At 49.6% G+C, this 24,577-nt stretch overlaps 1 protein-coding gene across 2 annotated transcripts; it reads left to right on the top strand.

Moving 5' to 3' along the window:
- Positions 1 to 6,428: 6,428 nt before the first annotated feature.
- HAUS5 (HAUS augmin like complex subunit 5) lies at positions 6,429 to 21,498 on the top strand. Of its 2 annotated transcripts, XM_064731301.1 has the most exons (17): positions 6,429 to 6,657; positions 7,725 to 7,787; positions 8,183 to 8,215; positions 8,382 to 8,406; positions 9,626 to 9,746; positions 11,019 to 11,157; positions 12,056 to 12,119; positions 12,236 to 12,297; positions 12,368 to 12,425; positions 12,506 to 12,576; positions 13,314 to 13,377; positions 14,092 to 14,207; positions 15,658 to 16,030; positions 18,906 to 18,986; positions 20,096 to 20,272; positions 20,942 to 21,168; positions 21,273 to 21,498. In XM_064731301.1, the coding sequence occupies exons 1-17, from the start codon at positions 6,572 to 6,574 to the stop codon at positions 21,424 to 21,426; spliced, it is 1,914 nt and encodes a 637-aa protein (XP_064587371.1). In that variant the 5' UTR covers positions 6,429 to 6,571; the 3' UTR covers positions 21,427 to 21,498. The 2 variants fall into 2 exon arrangements, with proteins under 2 accessions (XP_064587371.1, XP_064587372.1); XM_064731302.1 differs by lacking the exons at positions 14,092 to 14,207; positions 15,658 to 16,030 and having other exon boundaries at positions 6,431 to 6,657.
- The last annotated feature ends 3,079 nt before the right edge of the window (positions 21,499 to 24,577 follow it).

Raw genomic sequence — 24,577 nt, 5'->3', positions numbered from 1 at the left:
TCAGAGCAGCAATTGAGTTTTGTCATCTGGTATTGTTCATTTTTTGTGCTGGGAAGTGCTTTGCCTGTTAAATAAACAGGTTTTTCCACTTCTCTCAGAGGAAATTTTTCCCAAACCAGTTGAGGGGAGGGGCCATGTGGGTGGGCTTTCTGGGGGGGGGGCCCTGAGACATAAACTTTAAGGAATTTAGGGATTTTAGAGGAGCTCAGGTTTTAGTTAGAGATAAGCCTTATTAGAGTTTATCAAAATAAATAAGTAGGCCTTGATGAAGTTAAGAGTTAGTAGTTAACTGATAATTGATTGCTTGTCAACATAATGTTTGATTACTGGGTTTATAATGAAGAATATAGAAACTGATAAATAGTTTTTAGGAACATAAGACAATTGTAGGCCTCCTCTGTTCTGAAACCAGTGAAGATGGGGAATGGGAGTTCTACCAATGGGTTCATTTGTCATATTTGCATTGAAATTGTAGAAAGTTCAGAACGAGGAAGATTTCATTCATTTCCTCATTTTGGGACCCCTCCCCATAAAAGGGACCACTGACTCATTTTGAGGAACAAACTACTCATGCTTAATAGCTTTTGAACTAGTTACCATATGAAGTGGGGAATGGGATGTACCAAAATTATGAATACGTATTTGTATTTTGGGTATTCAATACTTGTATAGATAAAAGGACTCTGTCATCACCTGTAAATCACAGTGTGTATTTGGGAGCTATCCCACACACTGCCTGGCATTGCAATAAACATACACTTTCTAACTTTAAACTGTTAGAGAGTCTTTGTCACCGCTGGACATCAGTACTAGATCAATGTTTTTAATAAATCACCCCTTCTTGAGGTTTGCTGCCAAATTTGCCCTAAACCAGGACAAGCAGGATGTGTGACTTAGAGAATGACGGAATCACTTTGGTTGGAAAAGACCTTTAAGAACATTGAGTCTAAAGGTAATTATTGCTAATACAACCATCAAGAAATGTTTTGCTGTCTGGAGAGAACATGGTTTATCTGGTAAGTTTTGCAAGTATTTGTGTCATCACAAGCATGCGTGTCCAATGCATTGGATGGGAATATAATAAGAAACCTGTGCAAATCAACAGAATGATTCTCAGGGGAGGATATTGGCATGTTGCATCCTTCTTCCCGACTTCTCCCAATGAATTATTTTTATAAAGTAATGATTGGAATTGTTTGTCTTTTGACAGTTCTTATTGTATTACTGACATTTTTGGCATAGGAATGCTGAATGGGTTAATTCACCTAGTTTTTCAGATAAAGACCAAGATTTAGTGTTGCTTAAGCTGGAGGCAGAAGTATTTAAATCCTCCAGCCTCCTTCTTAGTACTTGATTTCTATTACAAAATCAGTGCACAATCTTGTCCCTTAAGGTCCAGCTAGCTCAGTTTATACCAACAGGGTGACATTAGTAGGGCTCACGTGATGCTGCACACAGAAGCCCTCAGGGTGCATCTCTAGAAGACAGTAATTCCATGCAGTTGGACCATCCCAGTGCTGTCTTTGGATCACCAGAAGAATAGAACTAGAGAGATTTGACGGAGAGCTCTTTGGAGGAAGTGGCCTGAATAAGACAGCAGAAATCCCATCTGTGTGTTTGTACAAATAATTTGAATGCCATTTACAGGAAAAACCTTCAAATCGATCTAGCTTTTTCAGCAGATTATTTGTCAACTATATGCATTACATGGACAGTTTCACTGAGCATCTGAAATACAACTGTGTTTAAGTGGATTGATTCAGGGTTGGGAAGCAGTGAAATAAAGCTTTTCAGGAATAGCTGACATCCAAGTCCCACAGAAATTTATCTATTTTTAATGTCCAGATGCTTTTTAAAATAATGAGTGACCATGTAGCTACCTAATAGTTTTAACCAGAAATACAAAGAAAATTTAAATCTCATATCTTTTATAGCTTGAATATTTTTCTTTATTTCCTGGTTTCCAATTCAGTTCTACAAATCATATGATTAGGTAATGAGAACTCATGCTGTATAAAATATTTAATGCTATACTTCCAAGTCAAGGCCATGTTTTTCCTGGAACTGTTAAAAAAATTAATTCTATCTGGATTCTCTCTACCTCACATTCATCATTACATGAAAATCATTTAAATATTATATTTTGACTTTACATGGTGCAATTATATTCAGAAATTCAAAGCTCTATTTTTAGATTGTTTACATGGTTTTCTGGCACTTCCAACTTCCCACAACCACTCTTTGCGCATATATATTTTTGCAGTAAGGCATCACAGGAGTCTGTGAGAAGTTTAATATGAAGCAGAACTAAGATGCAAAATACACATGACATACTCAACATATTTCACTTCAGGAAGTTACAGTTTGCTTAGACGGAATGAAATATAAGATAAATAAACTTAACTCGGCATTTCTAAATCTTGGAAATCTATTACCTGAACTTTGAGTCAGTTGGCAGGACAAGACTCTGTAGAAAAGCAAACGTGAAGTCCAAGGAATAGAGCAGGTGTATTGGCCAGGGGTACAGAAGATTGCTCTGAAGGGCAATGTAAGCAAGATTGTATCCTATAAAGATAGCAGCTGCTTCTGCTGGTGCCAACAGAGAGAGTTTGCACCACCAGCCTAGTTTTCTGGGGACATTTGACCTGTACACTCTTGAGGGCTTGCAGATGTGAATGAATCTGTCCTTTGATCTTTTTTTTCTTTTGAATGTCTATGACCTGATTTGCTATTGTGTACTGTACCGTATCATTTTATAAACAGACATGTTTCAACTGTTTGAAAGCCGTAGTTGAAAGTGAGGTTGCAATTATCAGTTGGCTGTCAAAAGAATCAACTTTCTGCTTTAAGCAAAATATCAATAGAAACATTCAATCCACTCCTATGATACAGATTCCTATTGAATTTACAGGGTAATTTGCATTAGTGGTTGCACTGCATGTGCAATAAATACAACTTGCTTGATTTCTAATGATGATAATAGTCCTCTTTGTATTACTACAAGGATTGAATCCACCATCATTATTTTCCTGTTCTTATTGTGCTATAAAGGAAAAATAGTTTTGCATTAACCAAGGAGTAAAATGCATGCATTTAGCATCATTCTTGCAGGTAGTCCTCAATTCTGAAAATACCTCTCAGAAGTTGCATCAAATGGGAAAGCTAGACAGATGGCAGAATGCAGAACCTGGCATTTAGGATCAGGTACAAAATAACATCCAAGAAATTCTTCATGGATGCTGCATAAGTACAAAGATGCCATTATTTAAAGGTGAAAAATAGTCAATGTGAAACTTGCTTGATGAATAAATGTCATGGTTTGACACTGGGACAATGCCAGTGCCCCCATGAAAGTACACTTTCCCTGGTATCTGCTGTGAGATGTGACCAGGAATAAGCAAAGCAGCTTCTACTTAGAAAAAACTTTATTGACTAAACTACAAGAAAAAAAAAAAAAAAAAGAGAAACACACAAGGAAAATGAAAACTTCACAAATACATCTCCCTCTCCTCCCCACCAAATTTCCAATACAATCCATTCCCCAAATCATCAACTCTCAGTCCAGCACCACCCTTTAGAATACTCAATCCTCAGTTCATCAGGGGGAGAGGAGTCCTTCTTGTGGCCATGGTTACCTCTTCCTTTTCATGTCCAGTGCTCTCACCACTGAACACGGACCAGAGCTGCTTCCAGGGTTGTCTTTTAAGGATGCATTGTCCCACTCCAAAAAGGCATGGTCTCAACTTTGGAACATCTGTCCCCCCAAATTATTCCCTCTGGGGCCAAGGGGCACCAACACCGAACCCTCTTGGCTCTGGGGCATTGCCCCCCCGGATGCAGTCCCTGTATCCCAAGGAAACACAGTTCTGTCCATGGCTATACAAAAAGAGTCCAGTGTAAGAGCCACTCCATCATCCCTTCCCACTCAAGGTTCTTCAAGGTTCTATTCTTTTCATATCTCTCCCTTGCTCAGACCTCCATCTCACTTGCTCAGTTCCTTCTTCATCCTCCACTGCATCTCCCCTCTAGGAAATGTCAATGCTCTGCAAAGATTTCATTCTCCACAAAAGGGTTAAATGCTCCTACCAGCGGCTGGACTCCTCGCTGCCCCCCCCCCCCCTTCACCGCAGTCTGTGCTGTGCCGGCAGCACACGATATCAGATTCCAAGACAACAGTCCCAGGCACGGCTGTCTCTCTGTCTCCCAGAAGCGGGGGATTGGGGGAATACCTCTCAGTACTTCTTCCATGCTTCCACCCTTGGGCCCCTCAGGGTCAGGCCCACCTCTCCCAGGCCGCATGGCTTTCCCCTCCCCCGCCCATCCAGCAGCTGGACCGGGGCAGAGACCCGAACCCTTCTCACCGGAAATCCAAAGAGACCCTCCCAGGCGAGAGCCCTGCTTTTAACCCTGTGTTCTCAGAGGCGGATCCAATGTCCCAATGGCCAAACCAGGTAACAATATTAAAATCTGAGCACCCATTGGCCTGACCGCAGCATCCCAGAAATCCCATTCCCTGTCAAACCACCACAATAAAAAACTATGCTAATCAAGAAACTACGTGCCAAGTGGGCTAGAAGGCTTTTTTGTAATTAACATCATTCCCAGCATGAAAAAATACTGTTTTTATTGTAGATTGCTTAAGAGTGCACAACAGTTTGGAAAAAAGTGCTTTTCTTTTTCTATTAATAAGAACTATGTATCGTTGTAAGACATACTGTAAACAGGTTTTTGAAAACAATGTTATTTTGAAGGTTCATTCTATTAATAAATATTTCACATTAAAAAATTTGATCTGCTCTTCATCCTGAAGACTCTTAAAAAAAATGTCTTTGTTGCATTCTCTTCTCACTAGTTCAGGAGCTCAGGCTCACCTGTATTCTAATGTTTTTTTATGTTCCTGATGGCACAGCATAGACATCCTTGTCTCCATTACCATCATGATTTCCATATGAAGTTTTGAGGGTCCTGTGAGGAGTTTTTAAGAAATTTGGGAGAAAATTTTGAGAATTGTGGGGAATTTGGGGGTTCTGGAAGAATCTGAGAGGAATTTGGGGAATTCTGGGTGGAATTCTGGGAATATTTTGGGAATTTTGGGGAGGATTTGTGTTGTCTTGGGATATATTCGGGAAATCTTTTGGGATTTCGGCGATTTCTGAGGGGATTTGAGGGATTTTGGGGGGTCCCGAGTGGGATTTTTGTGGAATTTTGAGGTTTTTGGGGCGATTTTGGGGTTTTTGGGGCTCCCGGCCGAGCTCACCTGGTTTCTCCACCTTCACCTTGGCGGCCATCACGGCTCTGGACGCGTGCCTGGGGCCTGGCAGGGGTGAGAGGCTCGTCAGGGATCCCAAAAATCCCCCAAAATGCCCCAAAATCGCCTCAAATCCCCCCAAAATCCGCGCCCACCGCCGCCCTCAGGAGCTGCCGCTTCCCGCCTTCCGCCGGCGCCGCCTCCCACTGGTCGACCTGCCTGTCAATCACAGCTTACAACCAATCAGCGGCCTTGAAGGCGGTATCTAAAGGCCGCGCAATTTTGGCTTTTTTCGACTACAACTCCCGTCATGCCCTGCGGCGGCATGGAGAGCTATTAAAGGCTGTACTACAGCTCCCAGCATGCCTCCCGGCCTCTTAGAGCGCCAGTGAAGCGGGGCCTACAACTCCCGTCGTGCCACGCAGCCACACAGAGTGCCAGGTACACGCCCCCAAATGTCCCTCCAAACCAAAGTTGCTCTTCAGTTGCCCCCCCCCCCGGACCCCCAGGTGCCTCCCAGGATTCCAAAGTGATCTCTAAGCCCCCACTCAGGACCTCCGAGTGCCCTCACGGACTCCCAGGTGCCCCCCTAAACCGCCCCCCGCCCCACAGACCCTTAGTCTGCGCCTACAATTCCCATGCTGCCCAGAGGCTACAACTCCCATCATCCCCGCGGCCCAGGTAAAGCCAGAATCCAGCTCACCAAGTGACCCTGAGTGCCCTCAGACCCAAAGTTCCCCTCGGGTGCCTTTTGAGTGTCCCTTAAATGGCTCCTTTGACCCATAAGTGGCCCTTAGGATCCCCCAAGTGCCCCCAGACCCCCAAGTTTCCCCATCGAGCAACTTCCTGGCCTACAGCTCCCATCATGCCCCGCGACGCCCATTGAGTTCCATTACAAACACGCATACAACTCCCATCAACGCCCGCGCCCCATATAGAATCATTATAACCCATAGAGCTCAATTACAAACACGCATACAATTCCCATCAGGCCCCGCGCCGCATAGAGAATCATTATAACCCATAGAGCCCCATTACAGGCGTGCATACAAGTCCCATCATTCCCCGTGCTCCATAAAGAATCGTTAAAACCTAGAGTCCCATAGAGAATCATTATAATCCATACAGCCCTATTACAAACACACATACACCTCCCATCATCCCTCGCGCACCCCAGCGCCCCAGTTACTCGCCTACAACTCCCGTCATGTCCCGCACCTCCCGTAGCCCATTATTGCAGGCCCCGCTCCCCGCACTACAACTCCCGTGCTGCCCCGCGGCGCTTTTCCCGCGCTTTTTCGCTCCCCTCAGCGCCCCCCGGCCATGATGGCGGAGGCTCTGGAGCGCTGGCTCCGGGAGGAGATGGAGCTGCCGCCCTCCGCCGTCCCCTCTCCGGCCGCGCTCCGCAGGTCGGGACCACCCGGGGACCCCCATGGGGACCCCCCTGAGGCGGGGAGGGGCCGGGGGGTTTCGGGGGGCCGGGGGTGGGAACTCCCGAGGGCTCCGTGAGGGGAGAGCGGGAATGTGGGGGGAGCTGAGGAGGTTTGGGGTCCCCTTGGAGGGTCCTGAGAGGTTTTGAGGGTTCCTGGGGGGATTTTGGAGTCCCTCTGGAGAGTACGGGGAAGGTTTTTGGGGTCCCTTTGGAGAGTACTGGGGAGGTTTTGGGGTTCCTTTAGGAGGTCCTGGAAGGGTTTGGGGGTCCCCTTGGAGGGTCCTGGGGGAATTTTGGGGGTCCTGAAGGGATTTTGGGGTCCCTTTGAAACATCTTGGGGCGTTTTGGGGTTCCCTTGGAGGGTACTGGCTAGGTTTTGGGGGATCCTGACAGAGTTTTGGGGTCCTTTTGGAGGGTCCTGGGGGGGGTTTTGAGGTCCCCTTGGAGGGTCCTGAGGAGGTTTTAGAGATCCTGAGTGAATTTAGGGTCCTGAGGGGGCTTAGGGGTCCTGGGGGGATTTTGGGATCCTTTTGGTTGGTCCTATGGATGTTTTGGGGTCCCTTTGAGGGGTCCTGGGGGATTTTGGGGTCCTCCTGGAGAGTCCTGAGGGGATTTTGGGGTCCCCTTGGAAGGTCCTGGGGAGGTTTGGGGAGGTCCTGAGGAGATTTTGACGTTTCTTTGGAGGGTCCTGAGGGGTTTTAGGTGGTCCTGTGGGGATTTTGGGGTCCCTTTGAAGCGTCCTAGGGGGTTTTGAGGGTCCTGAGGGTATTTTGAGGTCCCTTTGCAGAGTAATTGGAGTAATTGGTCCCCTTGGAGAGTCCTGAGGGAATTTGGGGGGTCCTGGGGGGTTTTAGGGTGTCCTGAGGAGGTTTTGGGGTCCTCTTGGAGGGTCCTGGGGTGGTTTTGGGGTCCCTTTTAGGGCATCCTGAGTGGATTTGGGGGTTCCTGGGGGTGATTTTCGGGTTCCTGGGTGAATTTTGGGCTCCTGGGTGAATTTTATGGTCACCCCCAAATGTTGGGGTGCCCCAATTCCCTCCCCTGCAGGCTCTGCTCCGGCCCCACAGCCCCCATTTGGGATTACATCACCCGCCACGTCCAGAACCAGCGGTGAGGAGGGACCCCAACACTGGGGAGGGTGAAAAACCCCAAAAATTGAAAGGGGACCCCAAAATTTAAGGGGAAGGAGGAGGAGATGCTTTCCGGGACTACAGCTCCCATCATCCCCCGCGCCTCATTGAGTTCCTTATAGCAAACTCTACAACTCCCATGATCCCCCGCGCTCCACTGAGTTCCATTATAGCCAAGCCTGCAACCTCCATCATCCTCCGCACCCATAGCGCTTCAATGTAGCCGGCCTACAGTTCCCATCACGCCCCGCGCCGCCCATAGAGCATCATTGCAGGCCCCACACCCTGAACTACACCTCCCATCATGCCCCGCGCCGCTTTTCCCGCTCTTTTTCCCGGTGCTCCCCTCACAGAATTTTTGGGGTGTCCCCACAGGAACGCGAAGAAGATTCGAGGAAATTTGCGCTGGTATCCGAAATTTTGGGGGATCCTCAAAAATTTGGGGGTTCCTGGGACAGAAAATTCTGGAAACCCCAAAATTTGGTGTGGGGGTGCCCAAATTTGGGGGTTCAACCTTAAACTTAAGGGGAGATTTTTGGGGGATCCCCAGATTGTTCCTTAACTCGGGGTTCAGGTACAGGCACCTGCAGGAGCTGGAGGTGAGGGGGAATTGGGGTCAGATTTGGGGTGGGGAACCCAAAATTTGGGGGGGTTCCCTCAGATTTGGGGACATTTTGGGGACATTTTGGGATTTTTGGGCAATTTTCAGGAATTTTAAAGGATTTTTTTGGATTTCGGGGGATTTTTGGAGGGGATTTGAGGGAATTTTGGGGGGTCTAGGGGAGTTTTGGAGCTTGAAATGGGATTTTTTTTGTGGACGAAATGCAAAATTTTTGGAGAATTTTTTTGGGTTTTGTGGGAATTTTGGGAGGGATTTGGGGGGCTTGGGGCATTTAAAAGTGATTTGGGGGGGAATTTTTTTGGGCATTTTTTGGGGAATTTTGAGAATTTTTTTGCAGGATTTTTGGGATTTTTCAGGGTTTTTGGGGAATTTTTGAAAAACTTTGGGGAGTTTTGGGGATTCTTTGACAATCTCAGGGATATCTGGGTGAATTTTGGGGGGAATTCAGGTGGATTTGGGGTCCATTTTGAGCCTCGTTTTTATTAAATTTTGGGGGGGATTTTTCTGGGATTTTTGGGAGCAATTTTTGGGAGATTTTTTCAGGGAGTTTTTGGGGATTATTTTGGTGGGGAATTTTGGGTGAATTTGGGTGGATTTGGGGGTAAATTATGAGCCTCATTTCAGTTTTTTTTGTGGTATTCCCCCAAACTTTGGGAGTTTTGGGTATCATGGGAACCCTGGGCCCAATCTCAGGGATATTGGGGTGTATTTTGGGTTCTGTATTTGGGCTGAATTCGGGTGGATTTGGGTCCATTTTGAGCCTTGTTTTTATAAAATTTGGGGGATTTTTGGGGGAATTTTGGGATTTTTTTTGAGCCTCATTTTTATAAAATTTTGGGGGATTTTTGGGGAGAGTTTTTGGGGATTTTTTTTCAGGGAATTTTGGGGGCAATTTTGAGCCTCATTTTTGCGGTATTTTGGGGGGGTTTTTTGTGGGATTTTTCTCATTTTTTGTGAGTTTTGAGTGTTGTGAGAACCCCAGGCACAATCTCAGGGATATTGGGGTGAATTTTGAGGTGAATTCGGGCAGATTTGGGCCATTTTAACCCTCGCTTTTGTGGCATTTTGGGGTTTTTTGTGAGATTTTCTCAATATTTTGAGAGTTTTGGGTATCGTGAGAACCCTGGGCACAATCCCAGGTACATTTGGGTGAGTTTTGGCTGAATTCTGTCGCTTTTGGGCCGTTTTTGGCTCAGGCCGCTCCGGCCCCGCCGGGCCAGCAGGGGGCGCTGCGAGCGGCCCTGGAGCGGCTCCGGAACGAGCTGCAGGACCTGGGGGACGCCATTGCGGACGCACAGGAAACGGCGCAGCGCCTCGGTGAGTCCGGCCGGAAACGCGGCCCTCGCACAAAGGTTCCTAATCTAAAAAACCTCCATTTCGGGGGCTCCCCACCCCCGAAATTTTGGGGTCCGCGCCATTTTTGGGGTCTCATGATGCCCCTAAATCCCAATTTTGGGGTTCTCACCACAAATTTGGGATTCCTTGCCCACTCAAAACCCCAATTTTGCAGTCCCTGACCCTCCTCTAACCCCAAATTTGGGGTGCCTGAACACCCCAGACACCTAATTTGGGGTCCCCACCCCTAAATTTTGGGATTCCCGTGATTTTTATGGTCCCAGAACCTCTGAACCCCAAATTTGGGGTCCCTGAACACCCCAGCCCCAAATTTGGGGTCCCTTTTCCCAATTTTAGGGTCCCAGCACCCTCAAAACCCCAACTCTGTGGTCCCATGTCCTCCTAGACCCCAATTTCGGGGTCCCTGAGCCACTAAAGCCCCAGTTTGGCATCTTCACCCCAAATTTTGGGGTCCCATTTCCCAATTATGGAGTCCCTGGACACCCCCACCCCCAGTTTTTGGGTCCTTACTGTATTTTGGGGTTTCTGCCCCCAAATTTTGGGGTCCCCCTGATTTCCAGCGTCCCAGGACAACCATAATCCCGATTTTGGGGTTCCTGACTCCCCAAACCCCAGTTTTCGAGTCCCCATCCCCAATTTTGGGGCCCCAGGAACCCCCAAAACCCAATTTTTCTCCAGGCCCTAAAATTGGGGTCCTTTTCCCCATTTTTGAGCTCCCAGGACCGCCAAAACCCCAAATCTGGAGTCCCTGAACCCTCAAAACCTGAATTTTGGGGTCCCTTCCCCATTTATAGGCTTTCTGATCGAGGCCAAACCCCAATTTTGGGATCCCTGATGAACTCAAACCCCAATTTTGGGGTTCCATGTCCTCCTAGACCCCAATTTTGGGATCCCCTTCCTCAATTTTGGGGTCCCCTTCCCTAATTTTAGGGTCCCAGACCCCCCCAGACTCCAATTTTGGGGTCCCTACCCCCAAATTTTGGGGTCCCTTCCCTATTTTTAGGGTCCCAGACCCCCCCTAAACCCCAAATTTGGGTCCCTGAATCCTCCAAACCCCAATTTTGGGGTCCCCTTTCCCAATATTTTGGGTCCCAGGATCCCTCTAAACCCCATATTTGGGATCCTCACCCCAATTTCGGAGTCTCCACCCTCAATTTTGGGGTCCCAGACCCCCCAAACCCCAAATTTGGGGGTTCTCACCCCAATCTTTTGGGGTCCTCCTTCCTCCCCCAGAGGCCTCGCTGGAGGAGGCGCAGAGCCGGCGGTGGGCGGAGCTTGAGCGAGGGGCGGAGCTTCGGCTGCTGGGGGCGGAGCCGGGCCCGGCTGGGCTGCGAGACTGCCACAAGGGGGCGCTGAGGGCAACCCATAAAAGGTAAAAGGGGCGGGGCCTGAAGGGGGCACGGTGGAAGGGGTGGGGCCTTGTGGTGTTTCCTTATATGGGCAATGGGGAATTTCCTTATATGGGCAATGGGGGAATTTGGGGGAATTTTTAGATTTTTTGGTCCCTGACTGAGTTTTGGGGCCCTAAGGGGGATTTTGGGTGATTTTTGAGGGGATTTTGGAGGATTCTCTGGGACTTGGGAGGATTTTGAAGGGTTTTCAAGAGATTTTTTTGTGTCTCTCGGGGGTTGTGAGGAGATTTTGGGAGATTTTGAGGGGATTTTAGAGTTCCTGAGGGCATTTGGGAGCATTTTAAGGGAGTTTTAGTGTTTCTGAGGGGATTTTTGGGGAACTTGAGGGGATTTTGGGGGGATTTTTAGGCAATTTTGGGTTCCTGATGGGATTTTTGAGGGAATTTGAGGAGATTTTGGAGTCCCTTATGGATTTTTGGGGCATTTTAAGGGAATTTTGAGGTCCCTAAGGGGTTATTGGGGGATTCTGTGATCCCTGAGGGGATTTTGGGGGTCCCCGGTGGGAATTTTCAGATTTTGGAGGATTATGAGGAAATTTTGATCGGATTTTTGGCTCTCTGAGGTGATTTTGGGGGATTGTGAGGCAATTTTTGCTTTCTGGGGGGATTTTTGGGGTTCCTGACTGAATTTTGGGGGTTTCTGAAGGGATTTTTTTGCAATTTGGGGAGATTTTGGGGCCCCTGAGGGATTTTGGGGGGATTTTGAAGAAATTTTGAGGGATTTTGGTGGATTTTGAGGAGACTTTGGGGTTCTTGATAGGATTTTTGGGGTTCCTGAGTGGATTATGGGTAAATTGGGGGGATTTTCGGGCATTTTTAGAGGTTTTGGGTATTTTAAAAGAGTTTTGTGTTCCCTCAGGCCGGGCCAGTCCCGGGGGGAGCTGTCGGCCATCTTGGCTGCGGGGGCGGAGCCGGAAGTGCTGGTGAGTGGGCGGGGCCTGACATGGTGGGCGGGGCCTGGAGACCATTCAGGGACCCCAAAATCAGCCCAGGACCCCCCAAAATTCCCCAAATTCCCCCAACCCCTCCCCCTCCGCAGGTGTCAATCAAGGCCCTGTGCAAGGCCAGGGAGGTGGAGCTCCAGAGGCCACACCCACACAGGTAAGCCACACCCCTTCTTCCTTAACCCCTAATTAACCCCTCAATTAATCAATTAATTAATGAACCCCAGAGCTGCACATCACCCCGGGAAGGCTCAGGAGGCTCCGGATTGGTCAGAACAGGCTGAGGTGGGTGTGGCTGGTTGGGGAAGGGGGCGTGGCTCTGCTCAGGCCACGCCCTCTGCTCTGACACGTGGCGCCCCCTACAGGCTGTACTGATTGGCCACAGCCCAGAGGCGGTGCTTTGGGCGCTGGAAGTCCTGGCCAATCAGAGCACAAGGTAGGTGGAGCCTGAAGGAGTGGGTGGGGCTTAAAGGTGAGGGAGTGGCTTAAAGAGATGGGTGGGGCTTAAAGTGTGGACGTGGCCTAAGAGGGTGGGCGGGGCCTTAATATGTGATGGGGGCTTAAAAGGTGGGTGGGGCTTAATAGGGAGGTGGGGATTAAAGGGGTGGGTGGACCTTTAGGATGTAGGCGGGGCTTAGAAGAGTGGGTGGGGCTTAAAAAGGGTGGGCAGGGTTTAAGGTGTGGATGTGGCTCAAAGGGTATGGGTGTGGCTTAAAGATGTGGGTGGGGCTTAAAGGGGTGGGTGGGGCTTTAATAGGTGGGTGGGGCCTAAAGGAAGGGAGGGGCTTAAAGGGGGTGTGTGAAGCTTAAGGGGATGAGCGGAGCTGAAAGGGGTGGGTGGGGCTTTAAAATGTGGGTGGATCTTGAAGGGATTGGGTGGGCTAAATGCTGGGTGGGGCTTAAACAGGGGTGTGGCCTAAATGGGTGGGTGGGGCTTAAAGGCATGGGTGGAGCTTAAAAGGGTGGGTGGGGCCTAAGTGGGTGAGTGCAGGTTAAAGGGATGGGCAGGCCTTAAACGGGGTGGGTGGGGCTTAATGGAGTGGGTGTGGGCAAAAGGAATGGGCGTGGCCTAAGTGGGTGGCTGGGGCTTAATGGGGTTTTTAGAACATTTTGGGGTCCCTGAGGGGATTTCTGGTGCTTTTGGGGGCGTGGCCTCACACCTGTCAATCACAGAGCTCTCCTGGCTAGCCCCGCCCCCTCAGCTGAGGCTCCGCCCACCCTGAAGAGCCTCCTGCAGGTGAGGGGGGAGGGGAACGGGGTTGGGGTCAAAATTGGGGATGTTGGGGCTTCTTGGGGTCAAAATTTCAGATTTTGGACCTTTTTGGGGGTCAAAATATCAGGTTTGGTGGATTCAGGGCTTTTTGGGGTCAAGATTTTGAATTTGGGGGAGATTTGGGGGTTTTGGGGATTTCTTGGGTCTGAAATTTGCATTTTGGGGAATTTTTTGGGGACTTGAGGGATTTTGGGAATTTTTAGGGTTGAGATTTGGGATTTTTAGGGGGGATTTGGGATTTCTGGGGGGACTTTGGCAATTTTGGGGTGAATTTTGGGTTTTTCGGGTTCCTGAATCCATTTTTTGTGTCCCTGGGGTGAGTTTTGGGGTGGATTTGGGATTTTTGGGGTGGATTTTGGGGCAGATTTTTGGGCTCCCCGAGTCCATTTTTGAGGTTCTTTAGCTGGTTTTGGGGTAGTTTGGGGTTTTTGGGGTGGTTTTGGGGTTTGGGGGTTTCCGAGTCCATTTTCAGGATCCCAGGGTCGTTTTTGGGGTGGATTTGGGGCTTTTGGGGGTTTCTGAGCTCATTTTTGGGGTGGAGTTTTGGGATTTTGGGGTCCCCGAGTCCATTTTTGGCGTTCCTGAGCCGTTTTTGGGGTGGATTTGGGGGTTTCTACGCTCATTTTTGGGGTGGATTCTGGGATTTTGGGGTCCCTGATGTGCTTTTGGGGTCCCCAGGAGCGCTGGGGGGCCGTGGGGGGGGTGTGGGCGGCGCTGCCCCCCCTCCTGTCCCTCCTGAGGGGGCAGCTGGGGACGCACCTGGAGCGGGGGATGGGCACCGATGGAGTCACCAGGTGAGACCAAAATCCCCTGAAATGCCCCTCAAATATCCCAAATCCATCCTAAAATACTTCACATTATCCCCAAATGTCTGAAATCCAGCCCAAAATGTACCAAAAAAATTCCCAAATCCATCCCAAACTCCCTGAAATTGGTCCTAAAATACCCAAAATTATCCCAAATGTGTCCTAATGTACCCAAAATTCCCAATTTTTATTCCTTTTTCCCCAAAATCCCCGTTCTCCCCAAAAACTCCATTTTTCTTCTTCTGTTTCCCGAATTTTATCCTCCAAAATCCCCATTTCTATTCCCATTTTTCCCTCCAAATTCCTGTTTTTATTCCATTTTTCTACCTATTTTCCTCCCAAAATCCCCATTTCCCCTCCTATTTTTCCCCATTTTTTCCCCATTTCCTCAGTTTCCCCATTTCTCACCCCAAATTTCCCTGTGCTCCCCCCCCATGGCTGTTCCTGCTCTGGGTGGGGCTCTCAGCCTTCTGGGGCTCCCTGGGCCCCAAAATCGCCCCAAATCACCCCAAAATTCGGCCCCAAAATCCCCAAAATTTGGCCTCAAAATCGGCTCTAAAGTCCCTGAATTCAGCCCCAAAATCCCAAAGTTTGGCCCCAAACTTGAACCCAAAATTGGCTCTCAAATCCCTAAATTTGGCCCCAAAATCCAGTCCCAAAATCGCCAAAATTTGGCCCCAGATCCTCCAGATTTGCCCTAAAATCTGCCCCAAAACCGGTATGAAACTCCCAATATTCCACCGTAAAATCCCAAAACCCAGCCCCAAAATTGACTCTAAAATCCCCACAAAACGGCCCCAAAATCCGCTCTAAAGTCCTAAAATCTGGCTCCAAATTTAGCCCCCAAATCCCCAGAAAAAAACCCCCAAATTTTGCCCGAAATCACCAAAATTGCGCTCCAAGTTTGGCCCCATAATTGTCCATAAAATGCCGAAAATTTGCTCTAAAATGCCCAAACTCAGCCCCAAAATCCTCAAAGTCAGCCCCAAATTCGGCCCCAAAATCCCCATATTTGGCCTCAAAAATCTCCAACATTTGGCCCCAAACTCAGCTCTAAAATCCCAAAATTCAGCCCCAAATCAACCCCAAGATTTCCAAAATTGGCCCTAAATTGGGTCCCACAATCACCAAGTTCAGCCCCAAAGCTCCAAAATTTGGCTCTAAATCTCCAAATTCTGCCCCAAAATTCCCAAATTCAGCCCCAAATCCTGTTCTGAAATGCCCACAATTGGCTCCAAAATTGGCTCCAAAATTGGCTCCAAAATCACCAAATTTGACCCCAAAATCCCAATTTTTATTCCCATTTTCCCCCCATTTCTCCCCCTCTTTTTCCTCTCAGAATTCCCATTTTTCACCCCATTTTTCCCCCTGTTTTCCCTCCACTATTTTTCCCCATTTTTCCCAATTTCCCCATTTCTCACCCCAATTTCCTCCCCAGGCAGTTCCTGCTCCGGGAGGGGCTCTCGGCCTGCCGGGCCTCCCTGGGCCGGGCGCTGACCCAGCTGCAGCAGGAGCTCCAAAATCCCCAAAATCCCCCCCAAAATTCGGCGCCAAAACCTCCAAATCCGCAAAACTCAGCCTTTCCAAAATCCCAGAATTTGGACCCAAAATCCTCAGATTTGGCCTCAAAATCAGCTCCAAAATCGGCTCTAAAACCCCAAAATTTTGATCCTAAATCCCCAAATTTGGACCTAAAATCCCCAAATTTGGATCCTAAATGCCCAAATCTGGCCCCAAAATCCCCGGATTTGACCCCAAACTCGGCCCTGGAGCAGCTCCGGCAGCAGCTGTGGAGGGGGAGGGGCCGAGTGGTGAGTGCGGGAATTTTGGGGTTTTTGGGTTTTTTGGGGGGTTTTTACGGGGTTTTGGGGGGTAAAATGGGGAAATTTTGGGGGTCTGGGATTTGAGAGTTTTGGGGTTTTTTGGCGTTTTGGAGTTTTTGGGGTTTATGGGATTTGGGGGGGTAAATGGGGAATTTTGGAGTTTGGGATTTGAGATTTTTGGGGTGTTTTGGGGGGTTTTTTGGGATTTGGGGTTTTTGGGGGATAAAATGGGAAATTTGGGGGGATTTGGGGCAATTTTGGGTGTTTGGGATTTTGGGGGTTGGAGATTTGCGGGGGGGGATTGGGGGGATTTGGGATTTTGAGGGATTTGGGGTTTGGGAATTTGGGGGATTTTGGGGGATTTTGGGTTGGAGGTTTTGGGGTTTTTTTGGTGGTTTTGGGCCTTGGAATTTTTTGGGGAGTTTTGGGGTTTGGGGGATTTTGGGGTTTTGGGATTTGGAATTTTGAGAATTCAAGATTTTGGACATTTTGGATTCAGGATTTTGGGGTTTTTTTGGGGGATTTTGGGGTTTGGGTTTTTTTGGGGTTTTTATGGGGTTTCGGATTTGGGGGATTTTGGATTTGGGGGAGTTTGAGGTTTTGGGGATTTTGGAGTTTGGGATTTTGGGGGTTTTTTGGGGAATTTTGGGATTTGAGATTTTGGGATGTTTGGGATTTGGGGTTTTTGGGGCATAGAATAAGGAATTTGGGGGTTTTGGGGAAGTATTTGAGGGGATTTTGGGATTTGGGAGGTTTGGGGATTTGGGGGTTTGGGATTTTGGGGAGATTTGGGACATTTTGGGGTTTTGGGGGTTTTTGGGGAGTTTTGGCGGTTTTGGGGATTTTGGGGTTTTTGGGATTTTTAGGGATTTAAGATTTGGGGGTTTTGGAGATTTTGGGGTTTGTGATTTTGGGAGGGATCTGGGGGAATTTTGGGGGATTTGAGGGTTTGGGGGTTTGGGTTTTTGGAGTATTTGGGATTTGGGTTTTTGGGAGATTTGGGGGGAGAATTTTGTGGGATTTGGAGGATTTTGGGTTTGGGGATTTCAGGGGACTTGGAGGATTTGGGGTTTTGGGGGGATTTGGGAACATTTTGGGGTTTTGGGGACTTTGGGATTTTTGGGGGGTAAAATGGGGAATTTTGGGCTGAAATTGGGGAATTTGGGATTTGGGGTTTTTTTGGGATTGGGAGATTTGGGAGTTGGGGCACTTTGGGGGATTTGGGGACTTTTGAGGTTTTTGGGGTTTTGGGATTTGGGGTTTTTGAGGGGTTAAAATGGGAAATTTTGGAGATTTTGGGGGGTTTTGAGGGACTTTGGGGTTTTGGGGTTTTTGGAATGTTTGGGGCTTGGGAGGGGAGATTGGGGGTTTTTGGGATTTGGGCATTTTGGGGGATTTGGTGGATTTGGGGGTTTTTGGGGGGTTGGGGGATTTTGGGGCTTTGGGAGATTTTGGGAATTTGGGTTTGGGATTGGGGATTTGGGGACGATTTGGGGTTTTGGGCTTTTTTTTGTAATTTAGGGGGGAAATGGGGAATTTTGGGGGGAAATGGGGAACTTTGGGTAATTTTTGTGATTTTGGGGTATTTTGGGTGATTTGGGAGAGATTTTTGGGGTATTTTGGTTGACTGCGGTTTTTTGGGTTAATGTTGGTGATTTGGGGTGATTTTGGGTTAATTTTGGTGGATTCTTGGGTTAATTTTGGGGTAATTTGGGGGATTTTTGGGTAAATTTTGGTGATTTTAGGTTAATTTGCGTGATTGTGGGGGGATTTGGGGGGATTTTGGTGTATTTGTGGTTAATTTTAGTGCTTTTTGGGTTAATTTTGGGTGAATTGGGGGGGATTTCAGGGTTAATTTTGGTGATTTTTGGGTGAATTTGGGGGGATTTCAGGGTTAATTTTGGCTCATTTGGGTGATTTCAGGGAGATTTTTGGGTTAATTTTCATGACTTGGGTTAAATTGTGAGCTAATTGTGGGTTAATTTGGGTGATTGTGGGGTGATCTGTGGGATTTTTGGCGTAATTTTAGTGCATTTTGGGTTAATTTGGGTGATCTCAGGGGGTTTTTGAGTTAATTTTGGTTATTCTGGGGTTAACTTGGGTGATCTGGGGAGATTTTTGGGTTAATCTTGTTGATTTTAGGTTAATTTGGGTGGTTTTGGGGGGATTTTTGGGTGAATTGTGGTGATTTTGAGGTAAATTTAGGTGATTTCAGGGGGATATTTGGGTGATTCTGGGTTAATTTCTGTGGTTTTGGGGGATTTTTGGGTTAATCTGGGTGATTTTGGGGTTAATGTCAATAATTTTGGGTGGATTTTTGGGTTAATTTAGCTGATTTTGGGGTGGTGTTTGGTGATTTTTTGTGTTAATCTGGATGATTTTGGGGGTATTTTGGGGTAAATTTTGGTGAATTTTGGGTTAATTTGGGTGAATTTGGGGTGAATTTTGGTGATTTTTGGGTAACTTTGGTGATTTCAGGGAGATTTTTTTGTTAATTTGGGTGATTTCGGGGGGATTTTTGGGTGAATTTTTGTGCATTTTCTGTTAATTTTGGGTGGAATCTGATGATTTTTGTGTTAATTTGGATGGTTTCAGGGGATTTTGGATGAATTTTGGGTGAATTCTGATGATTTTTGGGTAATTTAGGTGATTTTGGATTCATTTTGGGTTAATTTTTGTTTCATTTTGGTGTTTTTTAAATTCATTTTGGGTGAATTTTGGGTTTATTTTTGGGTGAATTCTGTTGATTTTTGGGTAAATTTGGATGGTTTTGGGGGAATTTTGGGTTCATTTTGTTGATTTTGGGGTTATTTTGGGTGAATTTGGGGTGAGTTCTGTTGGTTTTTGCCGTTTCCCTCCCCAGCTCCATTTGCAGCAGCGCCTGCGGTTCCTGAGCGCCACCACCAGGGGGCGCCGAGCGGCGCTGAAATCGCTGCAGGAGCAGGTGGGGAGCAAACCAGTATGGACCAGTATAAACCAGTATAGACCACTAAGCCCCCCAGTCCCCTCCCAGTATATTCCAGTATCCTCCAGTCCATCCCAGTTTATCCCAGTTCCTTCCCTGTCCCTCCCAGTTCATCCCAGTTTGACACTAGCTGTGGTCTCAATGCTCCCAGTCCCCTCCCAGTCTGTCCCAGTTCATCCCAGTTTGACTCCAGCTCTGATCCCAGTGCTCCCAGTCCCTCCCAGTTCCTCCCAGTCCATCCCAGTTCATCCCAGTGCTCCCAGTTTGACTCCAGCTGAGATCCCAGTAACTCCCAGTTTGATCCCAGTCCCCTCCCAGTGTTCACAGTAACCCCAGTCCATCCCAGTATCCCCCAGTTCCCTCCCAGTCCATCCCAGTCCCTCCCAGTATAAACCAGTGTCCCCCAGTTCCATCCCAGTGCTCCCAGTTTGAGTCCAGCTCTGATCCCAGTGCTCCCAGTAACTCCCAGTTCATCCCAATGCTCCCAGTTTGAATCCAGTTGAGATCCCAGTATATCCCAGTTCTCTCCCAGTCTGTCCCAGAATCCCCCAGTCCCTCCCAGTGCTCCCAGTTTGACTTCAACTGTGATCCCAGTAACCCCCAGTTTGATCCCAGTCCCTCCCAGTATAACCCAGTCCCTCCCAGCACCCTCCCAGTTCCATCCCAGTATATCCCAGTATAACCCAAGTCCATCCCAGTATCCTGCACTTCCCTCCCAGTTCCCTCCCAGTCCTTCCCAGTTCCCCCCAGTTCCATCCCAGTCCCCTCCCAGTATAACCCAGTATCCCCCAGTCCCTCCCAGTTGCTCCCAGTTCATCCCAGTTTGACTCCAGCTCTGATCTTGGTGCTCCCAGTAACTCCCAGTTCCTCCCAGTGCTCTCAGTTTGAATCCAGCTGAGATCCCAGTAACTCCCAGTTTGATCCCAGTGCCCTCCTAGTATAACCCAGTTCCCTCCCAGTCCATCCCAGTATAAACCAGTATCTCCCAATTCCCTCCAGTCCCCTCCCAGTATGATCCAGTTCTCTCCCAGTCCCTACCAGTCCCTCCCAGTTTGATCCCAGTTCCCGACGTTTCTGATTGGCCGCAGGTTGTAGGCGTGGCGCGGGCGGGGCCAGGCTCGGCCCCTCCCCCTCTGGAGGGGGCGTGGCTGCGGCGCCGGCAGCTGGCACTGGGAGCACTGGGAGCACTGGGAGCGGAGCCCCGTCCTCCGGCACAGGCCACGCCCCCTCTGTGGGGGCTGGCACAGGAGATGGGTGTGGCACAGGTGGGGGAGGGGCTAAGAGGGTGGGGCAGGGCTTAAAGAGGGATGGGAGGGGCTTAAATGAGGGAGGGGCCTATGCTGGGGGAGGGGCCTAACCCAGAAGGCTTAAATAGGGGAGGGGCTTAAACCAGGGGATTGGATAAAGTGGGGGAGGGTCTTAAAGTGGGAGGGGCCTAAAGGGTGGGCCAAAGGCTTGAGGTGTGGGACTTAAAGAGGGGGGGGGCTTGAGGGGGAGGGAGGAGATTTAAGAGTGGGGAGGGGCTCAAAGGGGGACGGGCTTAAACAGGTGGCATCTAAAGAGGGGGAGAGGCTTAAAGATGGGGAGGGGAGGGCTGAAAGGGTGGGGGAGGGGCCTCGAGGAGGGAGGGGTTTAGAGAGCCAAGGGATGGGGGAGGGGAATGGGGGAGGAGCCGAAAGATGGAGCAGAGACTTAAATTTAGGGGGAGGGGCTTGGGAGCAGGATTGGGGGAGGAGCTTGAAGTGTGGGGGAGGGGCTGGAGGGAAAGGGGAAGAGCTTAAAAAGTGAGGGAGGGGCTTGGAGAGAGTGGAAAAGGTTTGGGGTGGGGCTTAAATGGGGCTGAAAGGGTGGGGGAGGGTCCCGCCAATTGTGGGCTTGTCCTGCGGGGTTTGGGGGCGTGGCCAAGCCCGCCCCCGCCCCCTTGTGTCCGTCAGGGCTCGCTGCTGTCCCAGGCGGCCATCTTGCGTCAGCAGCTCCGCCAGGGGTCGCTGCGCCTGCGCTGGGGGGCGGGGCCTGTCCTGGGGGCGGAGCCAGAGCCGCCGGCCTCACCCCCCCTCACCGAGGGTGTGGCCGAGCTGCTGCCCCAACTGCGATTGGTCAGAGAAGACTGCGAGCAGAGAATCAGGGACTGGCCCCGCCTCCAGGAGCTTGTCAGCCAATGGTGAGGGAGGGGGCGGGGCCTAGAGAGGGAGAGGCCTGGAATGGGGGCATGGCTCCTCCCACCCAAGCACCGTCCCCTTTTCCTAACCCTGCTCCTCTCCCCAGGTGGGCCCAGCCGGCTCAGTGGGTCCTGGCCACGCCCCCTGGCTGCGCCCCCTTCTCCCATTGGCTGCAGTGCTGGAGAGCCGCCACCCACGCCCTGCAGGCCACGCCCACCCCCGAGGAGGTCCCGCCCACCATTGGGAATGGGGAGGAGTGAGTGTAGGAGGCTCCGCCCATCTGAAGCACTCTGGAGGCTCTGATTGGTTGGGAATAAAATGGTGTGGGGAAAGGGGTGTGGCCTGAGTTTGTGCTCAATGGGGGGGACCCAAAATGTCCCCAAATGGCCTCAGAATGTCCCAAGCAGCCCAAAATGGCCCCAAAATGTCCCCAAATGGCCACAAAGGGTCCCCGGGGGGGTCCTGAGGTATCCCCAAGGTGTCCCCATGATGCTCCATTGAGGTCCCCAAAATGTCCCCAAGATGTCCCCAAAGTGCTCTCAGGGTGTCCCCAAGGTGTCCCTGCGATGGCCACTGAGATGTCCCCGAAGTGTCCCCAAGAGTTCTTCAGGTGTCCCCAAAGTGTCCCTGAAGTGACCCTGAGATGTCCCCAAGGTGTCCCCGGGGTGGCTTCGAGATGTCCCCCCAAAGTGTCCCCAAGGTGTTCCCTGGGGGTCCTAAAGTGCCCCTGCGATGGCCCCTGAGATGTCCCCAAAGTGCTCTCAGGGTGTCCCCATGATGGTGACCCTGAAGTGTCCCCCAGGGGTCCCCACGGGGCATCCTGAGGTGTTCCCAAAGTGTCCCCCTGGGGTTCTCAGAACATCCCCAAGGTCTCCTCAAGGTGTCCCCAGAGTGGTGGCTCTGAAATGTCCCCAAAAGTGTCCCCAAGGTGGCCTTAGGGTGTCCCCAAAGTGTCCCCAGGGGCCTCCTGAAGTGTCCCCTTGGTGTCCCCACGACAGCTCCCAAAGTGACCCCAGGGTCTGGGGTTCCCAGAATGTCCCCACAATGTCCCCGAAGTGTCCCTGAAATGACCCCAGGGAGTTCCTGAGGTGTCCCCAAGGTGTCTCTGAGTGTCCCCAGGATGTCCCTAAAGTGTCCCTGAAATGACCCCAGCGTGTCCCCAAGGTGTTCCTGAGCTGGGGGTTCCTAAAATGTCCCCAAAGTGCTCTCAGGGTGTCCTCAAAATGTCCCCAAGGTGTCCCTCAAGTCTCCCCAAAGTGACCCCACAATGTCCCCAACATGTCCCCAAAGTGTCCCCGAGGTGTCTCAGGGATGTCCCCAGGGTCACCCCAAGCTGTCCCCAAAGTGTCCCCAAGCTGCTCTCAGGATGTCTCCAGGATGTCCCCAAAGTGTTCCCAGGGGGGTACCAAAGTGACCCCACGATGGCCGCCATGATGTCCCCAAGGTGTCCCCAGGGTCACTCCCAGATGTCCTCAGGGTGCTCTCAGGGCATCCCCGAGGCGTCCCTGAAATGACCCCAGGAGTTCCTGAGGTGCCCCCAAGGTGGCCCCAGGGTTACCCCAAAGTGTCCCCAAGGTGTCCCTGAGGTGTTCCCAGGGTGGCCCTGCCCCATCCACGTCAGGGGATACCAGCAGGGGGCGCCCCGGTGCTCCCAGTGCATCCCAGTACAAACCAGTGCATCCCAGTACTCCCAGTTCAATCCCTGTCCATCCCAGTGCTCCCAGTTCAATCCCAGTTCCTTGCAGTCCATCCCAGTTCAAAACAGTGAATCCCAGTGCTCCCACTGCATCCCAGTTCATGCCAGTGCTCCCAGTACATCCGAGTCGGTCCCAGTTTGTCCCAGTTAATCCCAGTCCATCCCAGTGACTCCCCCCAGTCCCTCCCAGTATATCCCAGTACAAAGCCGCTCTGTCCCAGTCCCTCCCAGTACAGAGCTGAGGAAAGTGAAGGGAGATGAGCACACATCCTGATTGATGAGCATCGATCTCCGATTTATTGATCCAGTTTACACACTTTTATAGTAGTGTTAATTAAGCTCATACATATTGCAAAACCAGAGCTCATCATTGGTTACAGATTACATGCCAACCCCTCCTTTGTTGTTAATACCTGTGGTTTCTTGTTGAGGCTAATACTTGTTTTTCTCATTCTGTTGTTGACTTGTTATTGACCATTCTCAAGGACTCCATGTTTTCCACCATGTTTTTCTCATCACTTACTCAAGGACATGGTGTTTATTGTTGTTAAGGAAAAAGCCTGAGAACTTGCTGCTTACAGCTGCCTTTTACTTTTTAACCAGCTGTATATGATCATAGCCTTTCTATAAGCCATGTCTGAACAAAACTCTCCAACATATTCCCCGTTTTTCTTTATGCGCAAGGAGGTTAGTCTGCAAGGTTTTTTCTATCATTCTACTGATCATATCTTGAATACAATTTAAAATACAAGGCAAAATAAGCAAAAGCATTAAAAGCATATCTAATATCTCTATAGCATATGTCACAAGGTTCCTCAGCCATGGTCCAAGCAATGGCTTTTACCCCAAAGGGTTAAAACCACCCCCAACTGAGCCATAATGTCCTGCCTTATCAGGCATTGCATGGTAGGTGGTAATTGGACTACTGAAAAAGAAAGCTGTTAGCTGTTTTCATTCATGCGAACCCAGAGAGGAGGTGAACAGCTAGGGCTAATGATGCTAGAATCTGCTCTAGTATCGAGGAAGCCTGAAAATGATCCTTTCTGTCCTTGAAGTTCCACTTCCACCCTTTTCTTGGGTCTCTCAGAAAGGTTCAAAGTCAGTAGGGTAAGTCCTCTGGTGGATTCAAAACCATTTTCTCCCCTCTCTTGTCCTTTTATAGTCTGTAATCCCTTAGTCATTTGGCTCAAGTGGCACCAGCTGAGCAATTCTCAGTCCTTTGTTAATTTGGAGTGGTGGGAAAGGGGTATGCACCATAACCATATAGTCCACACCAATGACGCCAGGCAAAACAAATAATCCCAATGCAAATGATCTTCCGAACAGCGGAGCACCCATCTTGACCCTGTATAACAACAGGTCCGTGAATCCCTGTCGGAAGTTTCCGTGGGTGCGGGGTCGTCAGCGTAACTCCTACGGCCGCTGCCGGTTCCAAGCCGAAGCTCCCTGTGGTGTTGGGTTGGAGACAGGAGTGGGTGCTGATGATGCAGCGACGACTTGTGTCGGTGCGCGGTCACTGTGGTTCGTGCCTTCCAGTCCCCATCTGCAAACGCCCGTATTGTGGATGTCCGAGTGGCATTTTTGGCACCAACTAGCCATTGGAGGCAGTGCTGCCGATGCTTGAAGTGGTGCAAGAGCAGCTAACACCTGATTTTGAGAGGACTTTGCTTGTTCTTGTAAGCCTAGCTCTAATTGTTTGAGTGCATCTACCACAA

Source organism: Zonotrichia leucophrys, chromosome 22 (assembly GCF_028769735.1).
Source record: "Zonotrichia leucophrys gambelii isolate GWCS_2022_RI chromosome 22, RI_Zleu_2.0, whole genome shotgun sequence".
Classification (NCBI taxonomy): Eukaryota; Metazoa; Chordata; class Aves; order Passeriformes; family Passerellidae; genus Zonotrichia; species Zonotrichia leucophrys.
The sequence above is the reverse complement of the archived record's forward strand: the minus strand, read 5'-3'. Positions and strand labels throughout refer to the sequence as shown.

Coding starts and splice junctions, on each gene's coding strand:
- HAUS5 (XM_064731301.1), top strand. CDS start 6,572: ATGATGGCGGAGGCTCTGGAGCGCTGGCTCCGGGAGGAGATGGAGCTG. Junction 12,120..12,235: donor GGGCGGAGCCGGAAGTGCTG/GTGAGTGGGCGG, acceptor CCCCCTCCGCAG/GTGTCAATCAAGGCCCTGTG. Junction 20,273..20,941: donor AGGAGATGGGTGTGGCACAG/GTGGGGGAGGGG, acceptor TGTGTCCGTCAG/GGCTCGCTGCTGTCCCAGGC.